This window comes from Syngnathus floridae, chromosome 15 (genome assembly GCF_059516105.1).
Source record: "Syngnathus floridae isolate MCC-2025c chromosome 15, RoL_Sflo_1.0, whole genome shotgun sequence".
NCBI lineage: Eukaryota > Metazoa > Chordata > Actinopteri > Syngnathiformes > Syngnathidae > Syngnathus > Syngnathus floridae.
The window spans coordinates 10,953,973-10,971,564 of record NC_142427.1 but is presented as its reverse complement, the minus strand read 5'-3'; the positions used below and the strand labels follow the sequence as shown (position 1 = coordinate 10,971,564).

The 17,592-nt window shown below is 40.9% G+C and overlaps 1 protein-coding gene and 1 long non-coding RNA gene across 2 annotated transcripts in view; one reads left to right on the top strand and one right to left on the bottom strand.

The window, feature by feature from the left end:
* Nucleotides 1–5,528, top strand: part of kctd16b (potassium channel tetramerization domain containing 16b) — a 32,308-nt gene extending 26,780 nt beyond the window's left edge. The window contains exon 2 of the mRNA XM_088399179.1: nt 1,534–5,528. Within this exon, the coding sequence (XP_088255305.1) occupies nt 1,534–1,991 (458 nt within the window). The 3' untranslated portion in view covers nt 1,992–5,528. The remainder of the gene's footprint in view (nt 1–1,533) is intronic.
* On the bottom strand, nt 3,564–16,773 carry LOC148386687 (uncharacterized). Its single transcript, XR_015863186.1, has 2 exons — nt 16,171–16,773; nt 3,564–4,283 (listed from the first exon to the last, which is right to left on the bottom strand). It is a non-coding gene; the product is annotated as an uncharacterized LOC148386687 (long non-coding RNA).
* Between the last annotated feature and the right edge of the window lie 819 nt (nt 16,774–17,592).

The following is a 17,592-nucleotide window of genomic DNA, read 5'->3' as shown; positions in this document are numbered from 1 at the left end:
CTGCTGACTTAATTGGATGGTGTTCAATTAACGTGAAAAATATTGTTTATACAGAAGGATGCCAAAAGTTAAAATGAAAATATATGGAGCGTCCAGTTTCCTGGGGTGACTTTCTATAAGATTTGACTGTGTGCAGAGGAATTTGTGTGCATTCATCCAGAAGAGGGCTCTTCCACACCTTTCATGGACTTTGCACATTGGGGCAGTCATGCTGGAAAATAAAACGGCCTTCTCCGAATCGTGGCCGCAGAGTTGCAAGTGCACAATTGTCCGAGTGGATTCACACGATACGGTTCAAGTGACGATTTATACGTGGTCGCATGGCGGGCGGGCGGGGTATATAGGGGAAAAATGGCTGGGAATGAAACCCAAGATTGAAATCAAATATATGCAGCACTGACAGAGATACAGTAAATATATAAATTGTTGATTTTATGAACGGTGCCCAATTAGATTAGTGTAATAATGGAACTCTGCCATAAATCGAGGATTAAGATCTCAGCCACGTGCCCCATATCGTACATCTGCTTCTCCTGAGCTATGAATTATGTCTTTGGAGCTTCAAGCGTAGTCTCGGTGCGTGCGGTTTATTTTAAACAAGTTTATTTATAGCCTCACGTCGACTGTACATAAAAAGAACCAAGGCTGCCAATTATGAATCATATATGCATGGAAAAAGCTCGTACAGATGGTTTGATGGGGGGGGGTTCGAGAAGTCCATCAGCAAAAGATACCCGTTTAATTATGCAAGAGGTTGGTATGAAAAATAAATGTCTATTTCCGGGAGTTAGGTGTGTCTCATTTCTTCTTTTGCTCACGCTGAGCTCTTCAACTGGTTTTTGTCTCGCAACCCACTGATTTGAATCCAATTTGCACATGGCCATTAGTGGTTCATTCATTAATAATTCTCTTTCTTCCAAAATGAATGTGACAAATACATTTAATGAATGTACTTGCCAGACACTTTGTTTTATCTAACAATATGCGTTGAATTAATAGAAGATTCATTTCAATGCGAGAAAGTTTGAAAAAAAAATGCCCTCACCAGAATATTAAAGTCAGCAATCTGGTGTTAGAATAACAATTACACAAGCCATAATGTCAAAGCTGGTATTTTACGGCGCATTACTATAGACTGGAGCGTTAAAATGGCCGCCGCTTATATTATTCAAACACAACTCCATAATGCACAGTAGCCTCTGGTGTCTTCCAGTCCATTTACAGCTGTTGTGTGTTTTGACGTCCATTTCCATGGACAGCGTGGATACATGATTGCAATTTTCTCAACAATACGAGCTAGTCAGCCAGCTCCCCTCTATGATTAAACTGGAAGAAAGCCAGTTGTCCTCATTGTTGGATCACTTTGTTTGAGAGCAGGGACTTTTCATTCATCCTTTGGCTTTCTCCCACTGGCTCTTTTTCTTTTTTTTATAACGGAATACAATGGTACCCATTGTGTTAGGGTATGGTATGTGTGTGTCCCTGTTATATTAATGCAATAAATGAAAAATGATAATGTCATCTTTTGGGCAGGTGGCACGTCACGTTGGTCGTCGCTTCCCTGCGACTGCTGCTGCAAGAACCACAAGGGCGACGGCGAGGGCGAAAGCGGCACCTCCTTCAACGAGCTCTCCACTTCCAGCTCGGAGAGCCAATCCGAAGCCGGCTCTCCCCAGGGGACGGTCATCAGTGGCCCGGTCAGCCGCCAGCCCCACGCTAACGTCCAAACTCTGGACAGGCCTGTTAAAAAAGGCCCTGTCGCTAGGCTCCAACAGTCGGAACAACGGCGGAAAAGCGACCTCCTGCGTACTCTGACCTCCGGCTCTCGTGACCCCAACACGTGCAAGAAGAGGCAGCCCAAAGAGAAGCTGACAGTAGAGGAAGAGTTGGATAGGTGCATTCAAGACTTTCGCAAGATCAAGATTCCCGAGAGGTTTCCCGAGCGGAAGTACATGTGGCAGGCGGACTTGTTGAGAAAGTACCGCGTCTGAGAACGCGGCCGAGTGACCGCCGAGGATCTGTTTACACATTTGAGACTTTTGCGACAAAGATAATTAAACTCAATCATTCACCATTATGCCAGTTGGTCGAACCACGACAGACTGAAGCTCAAAAGAAGCATACAAATCCAGACTGTTCTCTTATTGACGTAACGTATGTAGTATGTGTGCGCGTTTAGTTTCCCCCGCCTACTCCGAGTATGTGCCGTTATCTCACTCAATAATTCACAGGTTTGAATAATTTATGGAAGGACCAAAGCGGGAAGACAGATGAACCCAGAGGAATATCGGGAAGGGATAGTGGGTACTCCAAAAGTGCAAACTCATCAATTTGCTTTTCAAACCACTGCAAGTGAAAAGGAATTTGGAGGATATGGTGATAATTTAGCGTGCCTTCCACGTTATGTACCATCGAAACTTCTTTCCGTTATAAACCGAGCAGACCCTTTTTGTGTGTGATCACAATTAGTTAGACCCCAAGGTCACGGCTATCTACATGAGGCTGATAAACTCTCCCGATAGGACTAGTAGTGCTTCCCGGGTACACACAAACCGTCTTTTTTTTTGACGCACTTCAGAGGCGGGAAATGTTACGATTTCATCAGCAGCCCAAATTAATTTTCCTGTTGTAATATGAGTTCTATTGCGAAGGCGCACCCCCGAGTGAAATCGCGGCGGCGTGAATTGCTTTGGCTCCTGCAGAGCAATTTCCGAGATGGGCAATAAAACGTAGGTTTTGATGGTCAAATCATAGAGAAATACACGGGCGCAATAAAAGTCCTGATGGAACGCACATCCACCCACACAAATATTTTTCCTTGTGTATCACTAGTTACTTTCTATTCTCAAAAACACTGAATATTCAAAGCACGTGCAGGTGCAGTTGTTTGACAAGAACGAGAAAAAGATATTTACTAATTTCCCCTGATGGTTTTACAGTTCTTTCCCGTCTGTTGACAAGCTGATCAATAGTTATTGACGGAGGGCTCTGGTGGCAGCGCTGATTTGCAATTCTTGTTTGCAGTTATTAATGAAGTCTGACAAAACAAAATATTGACAGAACAAGTATTCCATGTGTTTTCCCAATTAGTTGACCAAATTTATGATTATGATTATTTTTTTTTTTATTGGTGCAGCCCAGTTAATATTGAAAAATGAAAGTAAAAGCGCCTGTTAAGTTTGTTTTTAGAGCTAAATGCCTTTAAACACCATTATTAGGTTCACTTTTGGATAACACATATAAAAGATCATCATTTATTTCCTAGGTTGGCAATCTAAACATTTAACTGAACTAATTTTTAGGACAAAGCCTGAAAAAACGAGATTTATTCGGAGAGACAGATATCATTCATATTTAAATGCCGTCTTCAGAGCCTAATGCAACAAACATATACAATCAAAGCTTATTGTAAATTGAAACGTTTACATTGAAATAAGTTGCAAAGCACAGAAATAAAGTAAATATTTTATCTCTATAAAGAAATAATACCCATATGTTAATGATAATTATATATATTTTCTACCTAAAGGTCTCCAGAGTAATAATATCCACAATGTTGTTCATTTTTGTTTTGGGTTGATTCATTATATCATACAGTTGCAAATTCAACCATGAAATATTTTTTTACATTTGAAGTCAATAAAGCCATGTATCATATGTAAATAAATCCATACATTAAGTATTATACTCCTTGTACATGACATCGAAATCTCTCGAGTATCTTTGTAGCCATTTATGAGCCACTGCCATTTGACTTTTATGTTGCTCCATCAAGGTTGGAAGGAAAACATCAAATGCCTATAACCCATCACATATATTTCTATTGTTTCTATCTTGTTGAATTATGACCCAGTTCTGTCAGACTGGCGACACAAATGCTGAATAGATAAGAACAACGTTCCGACATCAGACTTGACTTCCACGTGTCGCTTTCGGGGAGTGCACAAATTGAACAAACGCAGCTCTTATTTCATTTACAATTATTGGCAGCCCAGTTGGAATAATAATAATAATAATGACTTATTCTGCAAAAGCAAGCACAAATAGAAAGTCATTTTACAGGTATTTCTTATGTTGTGATGGAGGTTATAGAAAGGCCACTTATGGCTCCAGGGGGAAAGCTGTGACGAATTGCTTCCAATGACATCCAGTGTGGACGTAAACAACACATCGCAGCGTGTGGCATTTGGAACCCGAGACTCATCTTACTGACTCAAAGCCCTTTAACGCAATTTTAAGGCTGACCGAAGAATCTCATTTCCACACCTCCAAACCGGGAGTCCCTGAGAATTAAAGAGAACATGGAATGAATCATTCCAAATGAATGAGCAAATATGGATCATGTGTCAGCATTTTGGTATCGATCAGCCCAACGTTGTTTATTAGTAATTACACGTATGGATGTAAACACCTCCCAAGGGGGTTTGAAGCCATATGCCAATTGAAGTACAAAAGGAAAGCACAACTGTACATTTCGACATCTCATCAATTAGCCATTGGTGACGAGCGTGTCATACTTGATCAGTGCAATCACAAAACGTTCAATTGGTCGCTTTTCGAGCAGTATCCATTTCTGGCCGGGGATTTTTGTGCTGCTTTAGTTTCAAACATTTATCTCGACACGATTGGATATTTATTTTTCGAGTCCGAAACACAGCAGAGCAACACCTGGAGGCCTTGTAGACACGACTACAGATCTTTTTGCACAATGTATGGAGTCCCATAAAAAGATCACATTTCACAAAAAAGGACACAGTCATCATTTTTTTGCATCGAGCCATGAGTGATATGTCTTCCATTGTCGTCTCTGGTGACAAAGGTCCAGATCTTTTCTCAACTATAATTGGGACTCAAATCTACAGTCAAGTGTGAAGAATGAAAAGATGTTTGTGACTTTGTAAACTAAAGTTTTGCCAGACTGCAAATACAAGTAGGGCCACTGTTCTCTCCTGCCTTTGACTCACATGTAAAGTACAAAAAAAAAAATAAAAATCTCATTCTCGGCACATACTGTTTGAAACTAAAGGGTGTGATGTTGTGACGTATGTTTGTTCTGATACACACACACACAAACACATGGAAAAAATGGTTCTGAATTGTTGTGAGCATGTTGGTATTCAAAACTATGACAGATTAGTCTGTTGTTGTGAAGAATCTTTTTGTCCAAACTGCTATTAACATTACAAAAAAAAAAAAAGAAGACAAGCACAAATATGTTGATCGTGTCAAATGTTCCTCTACAGATGTAAACAAATACCCAATAAAATTCCAACTTTGGAATGGATTGATTGCTATGTTCTTTTATCGCAAGCTAAAATGGAACTGAAATACACAACTGTACTAAATTGGTAAAAAAATGAACAATGTGATTATTTTTTTTTGTAATGTATTTATTGTTTTGATCGGTAAATGTACCTCAAGATTTGAAAGTGAATGTTGGTGATGTCCCATCTGCCTTTAAAGACCCTACAGAGAATTTATTCGTCACTCCAAAATACAGCTAATAAACAAAAACAGCCTGTACAGTGGCCAAGAGTCGTATTTATTCTCGATGACTACTGGAACATAAAAAATATATATATATTGGGCAGAACTCAATTAGTGGATGATTAAAACGGCAACGGATATTTAAATTTCTTTTGGTTAATCCATTCAACTGCTAACAATTTGTTTTTTAATTACAGCTAATGAAATCAGATTTTTTGCTAAGAACAGTTGCGTAACATCCTGCTTGACTGTATTAAAGATGAAAATTCTGCATCTTCTGTTAAGGCTCATGGCTGCAATGTAAAAGCCGATTTTTTGGACGATGACACCTTGGTGAAGGACATTGAGACTCAATCTTATAATTTGTTCAGCAAAAATCAAGCTTTCACCTTCACCAAGACAAGTGGTCTAGTTAGCAGCAAACATATGGAAGGAGATTTGCCATTTCTTTCCCGCCAGCATGTTCACGGACGATACACTCAATTACACCCATTCCAAAGTCCCGATGAGTGAACGTTAAGAAAGAATAAATATTTTATGTCACTGTGTGGGTGGTTCACTCACTGTGCAAGAAAGAAAGGCATAAAAATAGCTTCTGAGGGATTAGCCATCATCAACATGAGGCGACGCAGACTGCTATGGGAGCTTCGCCGAAGCCTGTGATGAAAACACGGATAAAAACGAGTAATGGCGGGGAGGAGGTGTGCGGACGGGAGTGTGAAGGAGAGGTGCGAAGGAGCGGAGTATTGAACGAGGGTGGGAGGTGAGAAAAATGAAGGAAGGAAGGAATGTCAGTACACGGACAGACCATTCCAAATGAAGGCCAATCGATATTAAATTTGGCAAGAAATCTCAAGATTATCGCAAACTCTTTTGCTAGTCGCCAAATTCCGGTCAACTTGACCTCTGAGCCGAATTTGAAAATGGATTGGTTCAATAGATTGTCCAATTTATTCTGAGACTCACAACACAGAGGCTTCAATTTATTTTCACTCTCACTTCAAGTTCACTTCTAAGCAAACGTAAAAAAATAGAAGTATACCTTTTCAACGCTTTGCCTTTGAGCCCACGATCATGCGAGCTCTAACTAGCATTTAACAACTGACAAGAGCATTTAGGTAAGCGTGAGCAACAAAACATCGGGGTCACTGCAATCGCACACAGCACGCGCCCCGCCGCCATTGTCGCCACTGGCCGGCTGGGGCAACCGACGCCGAATGACACCGAATGCCAGGCATTGTGCGGAACAAACACACGACACACAATGAGAGGATGATCCAAAAGCCTCTGCAGTTGTCCAGGAGCCACTATTGCATTCACACGATTAGAAGAACATTTAATGCTTTATCTGGCTGTGAAGTGAAACGAGCCAAACGTTCGTTGCCGCGCGATGGCAGCCGCACAATAGACACACAGCCAGCGTGCCAAGTCTCTGTGTGGGCAAGTCACTAAAGGGCTCCCAGCAATTATGAAGAAGAAAGCTTTTGGATGTATTTACGCTTCTTTTGAAGTGCAACGTGTCAAAAAACATTTTGTGCAATGTGACGCGTCTTTTGTCGGTTTATTTTAGGAGGTATCGTTACCATTCTTTGAGAAAGGACTGGATAATTGACTGCCACGGTTAAATCAGCAGATCCGGCGAAGATAATCTATTCATAAAAATAGTGTGCAAAAAGATTATTCGGATTCACTACGTTGACGTTGCTTCATTTTCATAATTACTGTTTTTAAGTGGTGACTGGAAGTGAGATAGAACAATCGTCTTGCTCTCCCAAAAAAGTAGGCCATCTATTTTTTGCTTCTCCTTAGTTGTAGACATTTGGTTGGCAGCTCTTTCACTGTCAAAGCAGATAAACTGAAATATAATAATCAATTCAACTCCGTGGGGTAAAATGCTATGAATGCTTTTCAACGACCTTCTATGGGCATAACTATACTTTTTTTAATTATTGTTTATCATGCTCAACACATTTTAACAAGTATAGGAGTAGTATTTACGTAACACTTTGGCAGGTTAATGGAGGTTGCTTTTCATTACAAACATAATTAATATACTATGCAGTGGGCGACATCGACTTGAAACATTGCGCTGGATGGTGTTGACTTGTTTTCCAAATTAACTTGTGATCTGTGGAGGGATTATAGATGATAAACATACTTTGGAACTTTGCAACTTAATCAATTATTTAATCAATCGGGGGATTTGGCTAAGCACATAACCTAATTCTCTGTTTTACATTTAGACGTGCTATGCTTTTAATTTCAGGAAACAAAAAAGAATTCCTCCATTAGGTGTGAACTGAGTGAGAGAGCTGCACAGGTTGTCACTCACAAGTAGCAAAGCAGACATTTTGGGAAAAGGAAACGGAATAGGTTTTAAACAAGTGTCAGCAAGATCACACCAGCTAGTTAGCAATCTAGCACAAAACAAAACAAACTTTTCCGAGCGTTTGTTCTATTTTTCCCTCCAAGCTCTTTCCTGAACAACCCTACAATGCTGTTGTATGAATGTAAATGAACGCTTCTTGCAAAACGAGGGCGGCTCCAGATTGTCCAATTAAATTGAAAGTCATTCTGTGATTACACAAACTGAAACAAGCAGGAAGGCGCATTCGGCTCTGGCAAAACGACCCCAGGCACCTCTAATGTGAAATACCCACCGACCACCACTGGGTGACAAATTGCACATAATTTGGTCCACATACTGCGCGAGCACACTTTGATTTAATCCGTCCAATTAAATCGCTTCATTCATATCGAGGAATTAGCCCAGAGGTGAAAAGCATCTGCACTAAATCACAACTTATCTAGTCAACGATTAGACACACAGCCTAAAGTTGCTTTTGACAGGCTTTTTTTTTTTTTTTTTTTTTAAACCGGTGAACTATTCTAACAAGAGCCAACCCCGCAATCTCCCCGTGAATGCTTGGACGGCCGATGTGCCATCATTGTCACGCTTCTGACTCCATTGGGAGTCATTATAGAGGAAGCCCCTCATGGTTCTGCCTCGGCAAATCCACTCTTTTCAACTATTGTTAGAGACTAATGCACCGTGCCACACTGAGAATGGCCTGCTCTCATCCAACTCACTATAAATAGTCTCCTACTTAATCTATTCAAGATGTCACAGATTCAGTTGAGATAGATAGCGTTTTCAAAACACCAAAAGCACAGAAGCGGACCGACGCTCACCACTCACTGAGGTTTTCTACAACCCTGGCCGCTGAGAAGGTCGCAAAATGAAGGCCAAAAAAAAATGGTTTAAACATTTGTATGATGCCTGGCACTGAGGCTTTGGAACAAGAAGGATTAAAAGAGGCAGTGGTGTCAAACCCAAAGCCCGGGGGCCACATACGGCCCGACACATCATTTTATGAGGCCCTCGAGGACAAATAGTGCATCAACTTTATATGTCAATACTAAAACTAATGAAGTGAATCATTACGAACTGCAACAAAACATTGATTTTGGCGAAATCGTCACTTGTGATCACATTAGACAGTCCAATAAGTCTAAATGCCAACCAATATAAAAAGAATAAAACAGGGCTTAAAGTGTGAATATATTGGAAGTAGATTTTGTTTCCTTTCTGCTTGGATGCACCTTATTTTTCACAACACGGTTTCAAACATTCCACTCGTTCTGGCCTGAATACAAATGAGCGAAAACACAACGCCAATTATTTCCCTGATAACGTATCTGCGACGCACTTCAATGTATTTCCGCGGCAAAAGTAGGACGCGTAAAAAAAAAATGGAATCAAAAAGACGAACGGCAGCATGTATGACATTTGGCAGCGGGTGACAAATACATTATTGCTTTGTGCGCCAGCAAACTTGCTGGGGAGAGTAAGCTGTCACAGAGCCCTGCACCCCAGTCAGCATCACACTATAAATATCAATAAAAGAGGGAAGGCGAAATGTCCTCGGGGGGGAGAGCGCAGTCAGGTACATGAATTAGAAACATCGCCGATACATTTTCAGGAGGGGGCGGAAAAAGGAGCCACTGTTCAGTCTTGCAACAAAATAAATGTTTACCTTCAGGGAGATGAGGTGGAATGATTGACTGTGGACCCCTGTCCGTCGTCACAAAGACAGCTGGCTAACTGTGCATACAACTGTGATCTAGTTATAGTTTATAGATCTAGTTCTGAAATCAGAGACTGGTAAAAACTGTTCAATGGCAACGTCTCTATTCGTGAAGACAATTTGTAATTTTGGTATTGACACAAAGTCGATGCAGAATTTGTCTTGGCGGACCAGACATAATAAAACTGTGGGCCAGAGTTTGACACCCCCTTTTAATCTGTTGTTTTTAATCCAATGTTATTATTGTTGTGTGCTGATAGTGTCCACTTGGCTGTTGTTAAAAAAAAAAAAAAAAGGGTTACACGAATATACTATTATATCAGTGTGGTAATATTACCACAAAAGCCATGTGAGTTTCATAATTATTATTATCTTTTTATATAAAATTGTCCGATAGGATTTATGTTGCAACAGCTTGACAAAGAGTCAGCTTTCAACAGGACCTAAAAAAAAAAGAAACAAGCATTCTGGGGAGTTTGAACTCTGGGGCCATATCAATTAGCGTTGTTATTTTCCCGGAGAACAAGTGTGAAGAGGTCACACGAACCACACCTGGCGAGGCAGATGTCGAGATGGGGGGTGGTCGACGGAGGTGACTTATCGCCTCACACTGCTTGGCTGTTCCAACATATGGAGATTTGTCATCCCCGCCCATCTGAACATGCCTTGGAGTCACAACACTAACTGGTGATATCACAACACTCAACAGACCTCCATCAAGGCCACATAATTATCAGAAGCAGATGTTATCACCTGAGTTTCATCATCAAAAATAAAATCTGTAAATCAGTCACTATAATTTCAATTGGAAAATCCTTGGCATTACTGGTAATTAAGTTCAAGTAAGCTCATTTGGCAGAAAAAAACTGGGAAAATTTTTTAAAAAAACTTTCCTACTTCACGTTGATGAATTTCCAAGTTTTCTGTTTATTCCATGACTCCGCTGGCAAACACAGCAAATAATATGCAGCGGAACATTTACAGCCATAAAAGTGGAAGAAATGAAAGCAAACTCCTCCTCGGGGTGAATGAAGCCGACACCTCCTGACCTCATTCTGCTCATTTTGCCTCAGTGTGCTCTGCTTCAAAAAAAGGAACCTCGGATGAGTCCTAATGAAGCTAGTGGGCACCGCTTGATGCCAATTACTATGTATGCTTTCTTCCTGACAGGATAGAAAGATTTAGAGTGGCCTTTCTGACCTGCTCTTTAGTCCGGCCTGATTCTGAACATGAACACAAAAGAGTTTTTGGTGCACATTTCAAATCCAAGATTTGCACTGAGGTTCTTTATTCAGAGGTCAGGATGTTTTATCTGATAATAGCCATATTTCCACATACTGTAAATTGAAGTTTATCGCAAGTGCTAGTACACCGGAGGCAGGAGTAACGACGACAGAAGAGAGAACAGAGGAAGGAAGCGAAGTTGCATCATGGGAAATCTCCTTCCAGCCGACGCCTATGGCAGAATACGTGAGGGAATTCGAACAAGCCTTAACCACAAGCCTTATCAAAAAACGATGCCCTAGAAACAGAATCTAAAAGAGAAGCTTGAGTTCTACTCGCTGTCTATGATGTTTTAGTTTCATAATCAGCCATATCGTTTTTCTACTCATATCTGCCAAATCCCACTGACTCAGTCAATGACTAGCAACAAGGTGAGGCGTAATTATCTATTTTTGCAGCCCCAGATCGGCGGATTAGAACAGCAGCGGCCATCTGTTGGAGTAAATATTCAAGTGTCTGCTGGCAGGAACTTAATCGCTTTCCACGTGCCCACCGTGAAAAGCAAGAGCAGTTTCGCTTCACAGAATGCGTCACGGCGGCTCGCTTATTCCACGTTCCAGTGCCGCAAACTCGGCCTTTTCAAACGATGATCATGCTCCCGTTTTGCTTGGCACTCTCAAAGAGGTATTAAAGTAGGTCTAGTATTGCAGTGCAATTGCAGGCGTATGTATAGGTCATACATATTTTGGTGTATGAAGACCCAGGGCTTCTTGGAAGTTGTTATCTGTGCCAGGCAGGGGCCAGATGGGACCCAACCTCAGCTCACTTCCCACTGGGCATTCATTTTAGCGCTAATTAGCTGCTTTTAGAAACTCCTTTCCAGACTCTAATCACTAAGACTCTCCAGCCAAGCACTCTCACACGAAAAGAACTCGGGCTGTGCCCGGAATATGAAATCGGGATGTTGCACTTACGTAATTACTATCTTAATAAACCACATGATTATTTATTTGTGTGAGCAAAACTTGCAGACACATTGACAAACAATTTCACACGCGTGCAGAGAATAGAGTTATACATTCAAATCGACTTTTTGTGTACCCCTGCAATGACTTGTTTGAAATTGATATGTGTCTGGCTCACGTACAGATACAAACTGCTAATTGGGCCACCGGAGAATCGATTGGAAAGCCCACAGTTGATGATGGATCATTGAGCCGATAGATTTCCACCTGTGGATAGGCAACATGTGTCGTGTTGTGTTTAGCCGGGAAAATCCATTACAACCCCCTCTTTCTTCTCTCTCTTAGCTACTTGTTGTCTTTCTTTATTCCTCCATCTTTATTACCTCTGCCAGGGTGGGAATGCTTTTGTTCGTGCGTGATAGCACTTTGTTCTTGGGCCAAATAAGAACGTTTGTGGACGGGTCACTAAAGAATACTGAATATATCTTGCACAGACTGACCGTTTTTTAATTAACATTGGACAGAATTCATTATCTTTTGTAAATGGTGCAATGTCATGAAAGCGTAAGAGAAAATGCCAAACAAATAACGCAGCTTTATTTGGTTTTCCCGAAGCTTTGCGTTCGTCTCAAAGGGCAAAACTGTCCAAATAGCAAAAAGAATTGAAAAGTAAGTAAGCAAACAGCCGGCTGCAAAGTCACACTTTGACGGAATCCTCGAGGTGGTTCTTGTTAATGACTCTGATTCAAAAGGCAAGCAACGCTTTCATGTCTCCTCTGATTTGTCGGCTTGTCTCGGAGCGAGGGGTTCGCTTTCGAAAGGACGGGTGTAACCTGTTTGTGACCTTTGGATCAAAAGTTCTCTTACATCGTTTGTAGTTGCAAAGATTTTTCAGTCACGCTGGTGATATTTGACCAGGGACAAGTGTTTTCTAAAGTTTGACCTACTGACTGCTGGGGCAGCCCGATGAATTTATACTTGAATTATTTAGGATTTGGCAGCCTATCGGAAAAATTCGCAGTTCCTATTTTACGCAGAGCTATTCGGTCCTCGCACCCTTTTCACCCCATTTCAGATCGTCAAAGATTTCTTTTCGAGTTAGGCATACCTCTTGCGTATTTGTCATTTGCAAGTACAAAGCATCCTAGCCGAAATGGCCATGTTCCAGACTTATTACGGAAGCAATAAGCCAACAGAAATGAAGATTGATGTGTCGTTAACATTCGAGCAGACGTGCTGAACATTCAGGCGGCACTGACTATCAACTGGCGCTGTTTGAAAGCAACACCTGCCACCGCGCAGATCATTGATTGACACTGATTGTGTCATTTTGATTGTCTCCAAATGGCCATTTTCTTGATTTTTTTGCCAGGACACATTTGGAAATGGTGGCAAGTTATTCATGGTAATGGGCACATTTGATATATTTCAATCATTTGATACATTTCAGGTTTTATTTTTTGGGTGAACAACATGGCCTGAGGTGGGAAACGATAGACAATGACTAGAAACTTGAACTTATTAAGTGGGGTCTCTGACGCTTCCCCGAGAGGGACCCCGCTTTGTTTTGCCTGAGAGCAAAGTGTTGCGCATGAGCACCGTTGCTTCTCCTTGGGAACTATTGATTGTTGCTGGATTGACTCCCGGAGGAGAGTCCACAGTGCAGGCGCTTATTTATATAAACAATGTACTTGTCTTTATTGACAAGGCAGGGAAAGCAGATTGATCCCTCTTTGTCTTGTTAGAGGTTCAACGCTGTCCCCAGGGCGAAGCGGTTCTCTTGGGGTACTTTTTTGTTATTTAAATGAAATAATGTGACGCACTTGATGTATAGAGTATCGTGGTGTATTATTTTAATGAGTTTTCTCGCCTTCAGCATTTTATTCTGTAGTGGAATTTAACATTGCCAGAGAAGATTGTTTAATATATGAGACGTGAAATGAATTGCTGGCCATACATGAAGGTCATTTTGCGTTTGTGTTTTTCCCAGTAGTTGTTTTATATTGCAGATTGAAATATAAAATGATTGTATTTAGAGATATATAAAAGAAAAGTCAGTAAAAAGCAGCAGTTTTTGTGAAATATTTTTAGCAAGTTTTGTGATGTTTTGTAATTCCCAAATGATGTTTTGTGCGTCACCTTTACGAGAGACAAAACCTGCAGAATGACTTTAAATACTAGCATTTTACACACCATTAAAAGCCATAATGAGGTTTCTCAGAGCTGTTCTATTGGTTGTTAAAAGTGCTGCTGCTTGATGCTTGTCAGCCGTTAATGGCCAGGATTTTATGTCCGTATTGCACGTTAAAAATCATCACGCCATCCATTAGCCAGACAGCATTGCGTCCATAAGCGGCGGCCTTAAACATGCTTGTTTTACTCGATGTTAATTGGGCGTCCATTAAAGCCGCAAACATTTAGCAACTTTGTTATTTTACAAGCTAATTACAATCGGTTTTATCTACGTTGCTTTTCCGATGCTTTGAATGCGCTGACGGCGGACGGTCGATTCTTTCGGAGGCGATTTTATGTGTGCGACTCTTGTTTTGGCGAGAGACAAAGCAATGTAAGCAAAGTTCTGCAATTAAGTAGAAAGATAACTAAATTAAAGAAAACGTCTTATTGCAGGGCCCAGGCAGGCCGTTAACTTACGAGGGCAAGCTGCTAAGTCTTGCCAGCTTCTGTTTTTATGTGGCTAAACATACACAGAAATTTAATTGTGTTGTGTTTCTGCCAACCCAATACAATAGTTTTGCTTGGACCAATGAACCACATGCTGCTTCACCAAGACAAACAGAGTATATCTCCATGCCTGTCCAGGCAAATAGCCAGTCAACGCACTTGGTTTGTAAGTGTTGACTTCAGGCAAGGTTTTATTTCAACATATTACCACCAAGGTCATATCTGGAGGGTATGTTGAACCAAAACAAGCTTTAACATCACCACTGAGGTCAGTTTGACAGCTGCTTGCATACTGATCAGACGGACTGTCAAAATATTCCATCATGAGAGTCACGCAAGACACAAATGGTGTCTGTTTTTTTTTTTGGAAGACTGCCGAACGTTTAGTCAATAGTGATGCGGCTCATGCCCACAAAATGGAAACTATGACCCCCATGATAAACTTGTGCGTGCGCGACGGCTCACTGAGCCGTTTGTGTTTGCTCATCAAAGGCCTCAAACTTGAGACGGTTTTAATGAGAACGTCTGGCAGCCAATTATTGAGAATGACCTAATTGCGTGAGATACTTTTGACACAAACACGCACACACTCCACTTTGCTACTGGTTTGTTGATTTGCCTGTCGACACGCATCAGTCCGGTTGGCTCCTCTGGCCATGATGTGATTTTTAACGGTGGGGGTAGTTTTCACCTCATTTTATCTTCTTGTTACCGCAATTGAAGTCAGTCTTCTCGAATATACGTCGTTGACATCAAGATTAATTGTAGTAGGTGTTCTGAATACAGGTTGAACAAATGTGCATACAAAAACAAATGCCAAGGCTGATCTGTGGAAAGTATTACAAAAGCCGCCCACTAGCAAAATGCCAAACTTTGCAGCTCTTAAAAAAATTTCTCGACGCAAATATGATGTTATCTCCCCCAAATTACTCGCCTGCAGGGCAACATGTCATCGGCTGTCGCCAAACATAATTACTCCCATTGCTGCCCTTTCGAAAGCGGCGGAGTGACGAATGCGTTCCTCTCCGTTGCTCATTCCGCGTTGTACTTCTAAAATTATGCCAGAGCGGAGCAGCTGTATTAACAAACACATCCAAAACTGTCAAGGCGAAGGGCTGGATGAAAAGACAGTGAATGCATCAAACACTCGGAGAAAGAGAAAAATAGAGGCTATTATGCATGCATGTGTTTGGCAGAGGCTTGCGCTCTAATTTGCTGTATAAATACATATGACAGGTATGTAAATATATATGCAAAACTCCAGTGGAATCATTCGCTTTAAGTGCTTGGCCTGTCATGCCCGAAGACAATAGAACACATACGCAGGTAAGGTATAGCTTTTAGCATTTTTTTTAGTGCTCAATTAAATGAGTGAATCCAACAGAAAGCTATAAATAGGTGTATTCTGAAGAAGGCAGACCTCTACAAAGAGATAAACACCCTGACGGGATGCAAGCAATGGAATATGACTCATCTTTCTCTCATACAATGAATGCAAATGCCATTGTGCACTTGGATATTAGGGGCAATATATTACAAATATACATAAGACTATCACAACTAGGCGTCTCAGTAAGCTGGAGTAAAATTGCTTATTTTCGCAGAGGATAAAAAAACCTATGAGTATTGCCTGTCTATGAGTTGCTGCACCATTTGTATGCCATGCTAGTTTCATTTCCATCAGCTTCAACCAAAAAAGTTTTGTAAAACATTTTAGATGTTACCTGCTGACAGTTTGGACTGCTACTCCAGTCTTGGACGTGCTGCTGACGTGTCATTTATCCAGTGGCCGGCTCGGCAGACCTGTCAAAGTCCGCCGAGCCGAGCCGTCCGCCTTTGGTGGTCTTTGGAGAAGGGAATCCCAGATGTGTGACAGGATATACGCCCTCTCATATCTGTTGATGGTCCCGCTTGCTCGTTTCTTTATTTCCATGGTCTCCTTGAGCCACTGCTTTAGTTTGTTGGATTGTCCCAGTCCATGATGTGGTTGTTTCTTCTGCAGTGGTCTATGATGGCTGATTTTAGATTTTCCTGTTCTGCTTTTTCTCTTATCGCCCCACTGTTTCCTTTTCACATTCTTCTTGATGTTCCTTTTTCCTCATGTTGAATGACCTGCCTGTTTGCAGGAAAAGTGATTCAGTCTCTTGATGAAAGGAGAAAACACTGTGTGTTTTTCATTGCACAAAAACATCTTGGATTCTTGGTGAAGTAAGAAACTTCCACAAATTTGTGCATGACTTGCAGCAACAACCAAAAAACCAAGAGTGAAAGAAACCAGGCAGCTAAATACAAGCAAACTGATGAGTCAGTGAGGTACACCTGAACAAGACAGGCGCTGATTGGTCAACACAAGAAACAGGTAGAAAAAATAAGCCAGACAAGAAGGAAAAAAAGGTCCAATATAATCTAAAGATCAAAACACATGATAGAGAGTACTCAAAATATGGAGAATTGTGTGAACCATGGGACAACACAATTTTGATAATATAAAACAATTTCAAGCACCATCATTTATTTATACTGCTCGAGGAAGCCTATTTGTGTATGCTCAACAGCATCTCCGAGCCTCCACATTTATGTACGTTTTCTCCAACGTCAATTATACAATTAAGCCACCTAATGTTTCGTGAGAGCGAGAATGCTTAAGCGAGATAATTAAAGACAGAAAAGTAATTAAACACTATGTTGTAGAAGAGTTGATGATCAAGATCTAAGGAGGAGAGACTTAAGAAAAGCATGTTCCTGTAATTAATCTAAGGTCTATTGTCGTGAATGTCATTTTGATCCAGAGAGTAAAAAAAAAAAAAGTTGCAACAGTTTGAGTTAATACAAATTAAAAATTCAAATATCAAAAACCTGTAATTAATCAAAGGCTTACTAGGAATTAGTGGCTTTCGGGCTAATTCATGATCCCGTGTAATCCACTGTGACTTCATGCACGTAGTAATTCCACCATCTTAATTGTGTGTCTGAGTGTTGGACGTTTCCGTCGCTGAGCTTTGACATGCGTTTTTGAAGTTGTTAAATAACTTATTCACATTTGGTATTACTTGAAAAGTTTAGCAAAAGAATCAAAATGAGGTACTTGATAAATGAATATGTCATGTACGTGTCAAGAGTGCTGAAGGGTTGAAGGATTGCAAGCT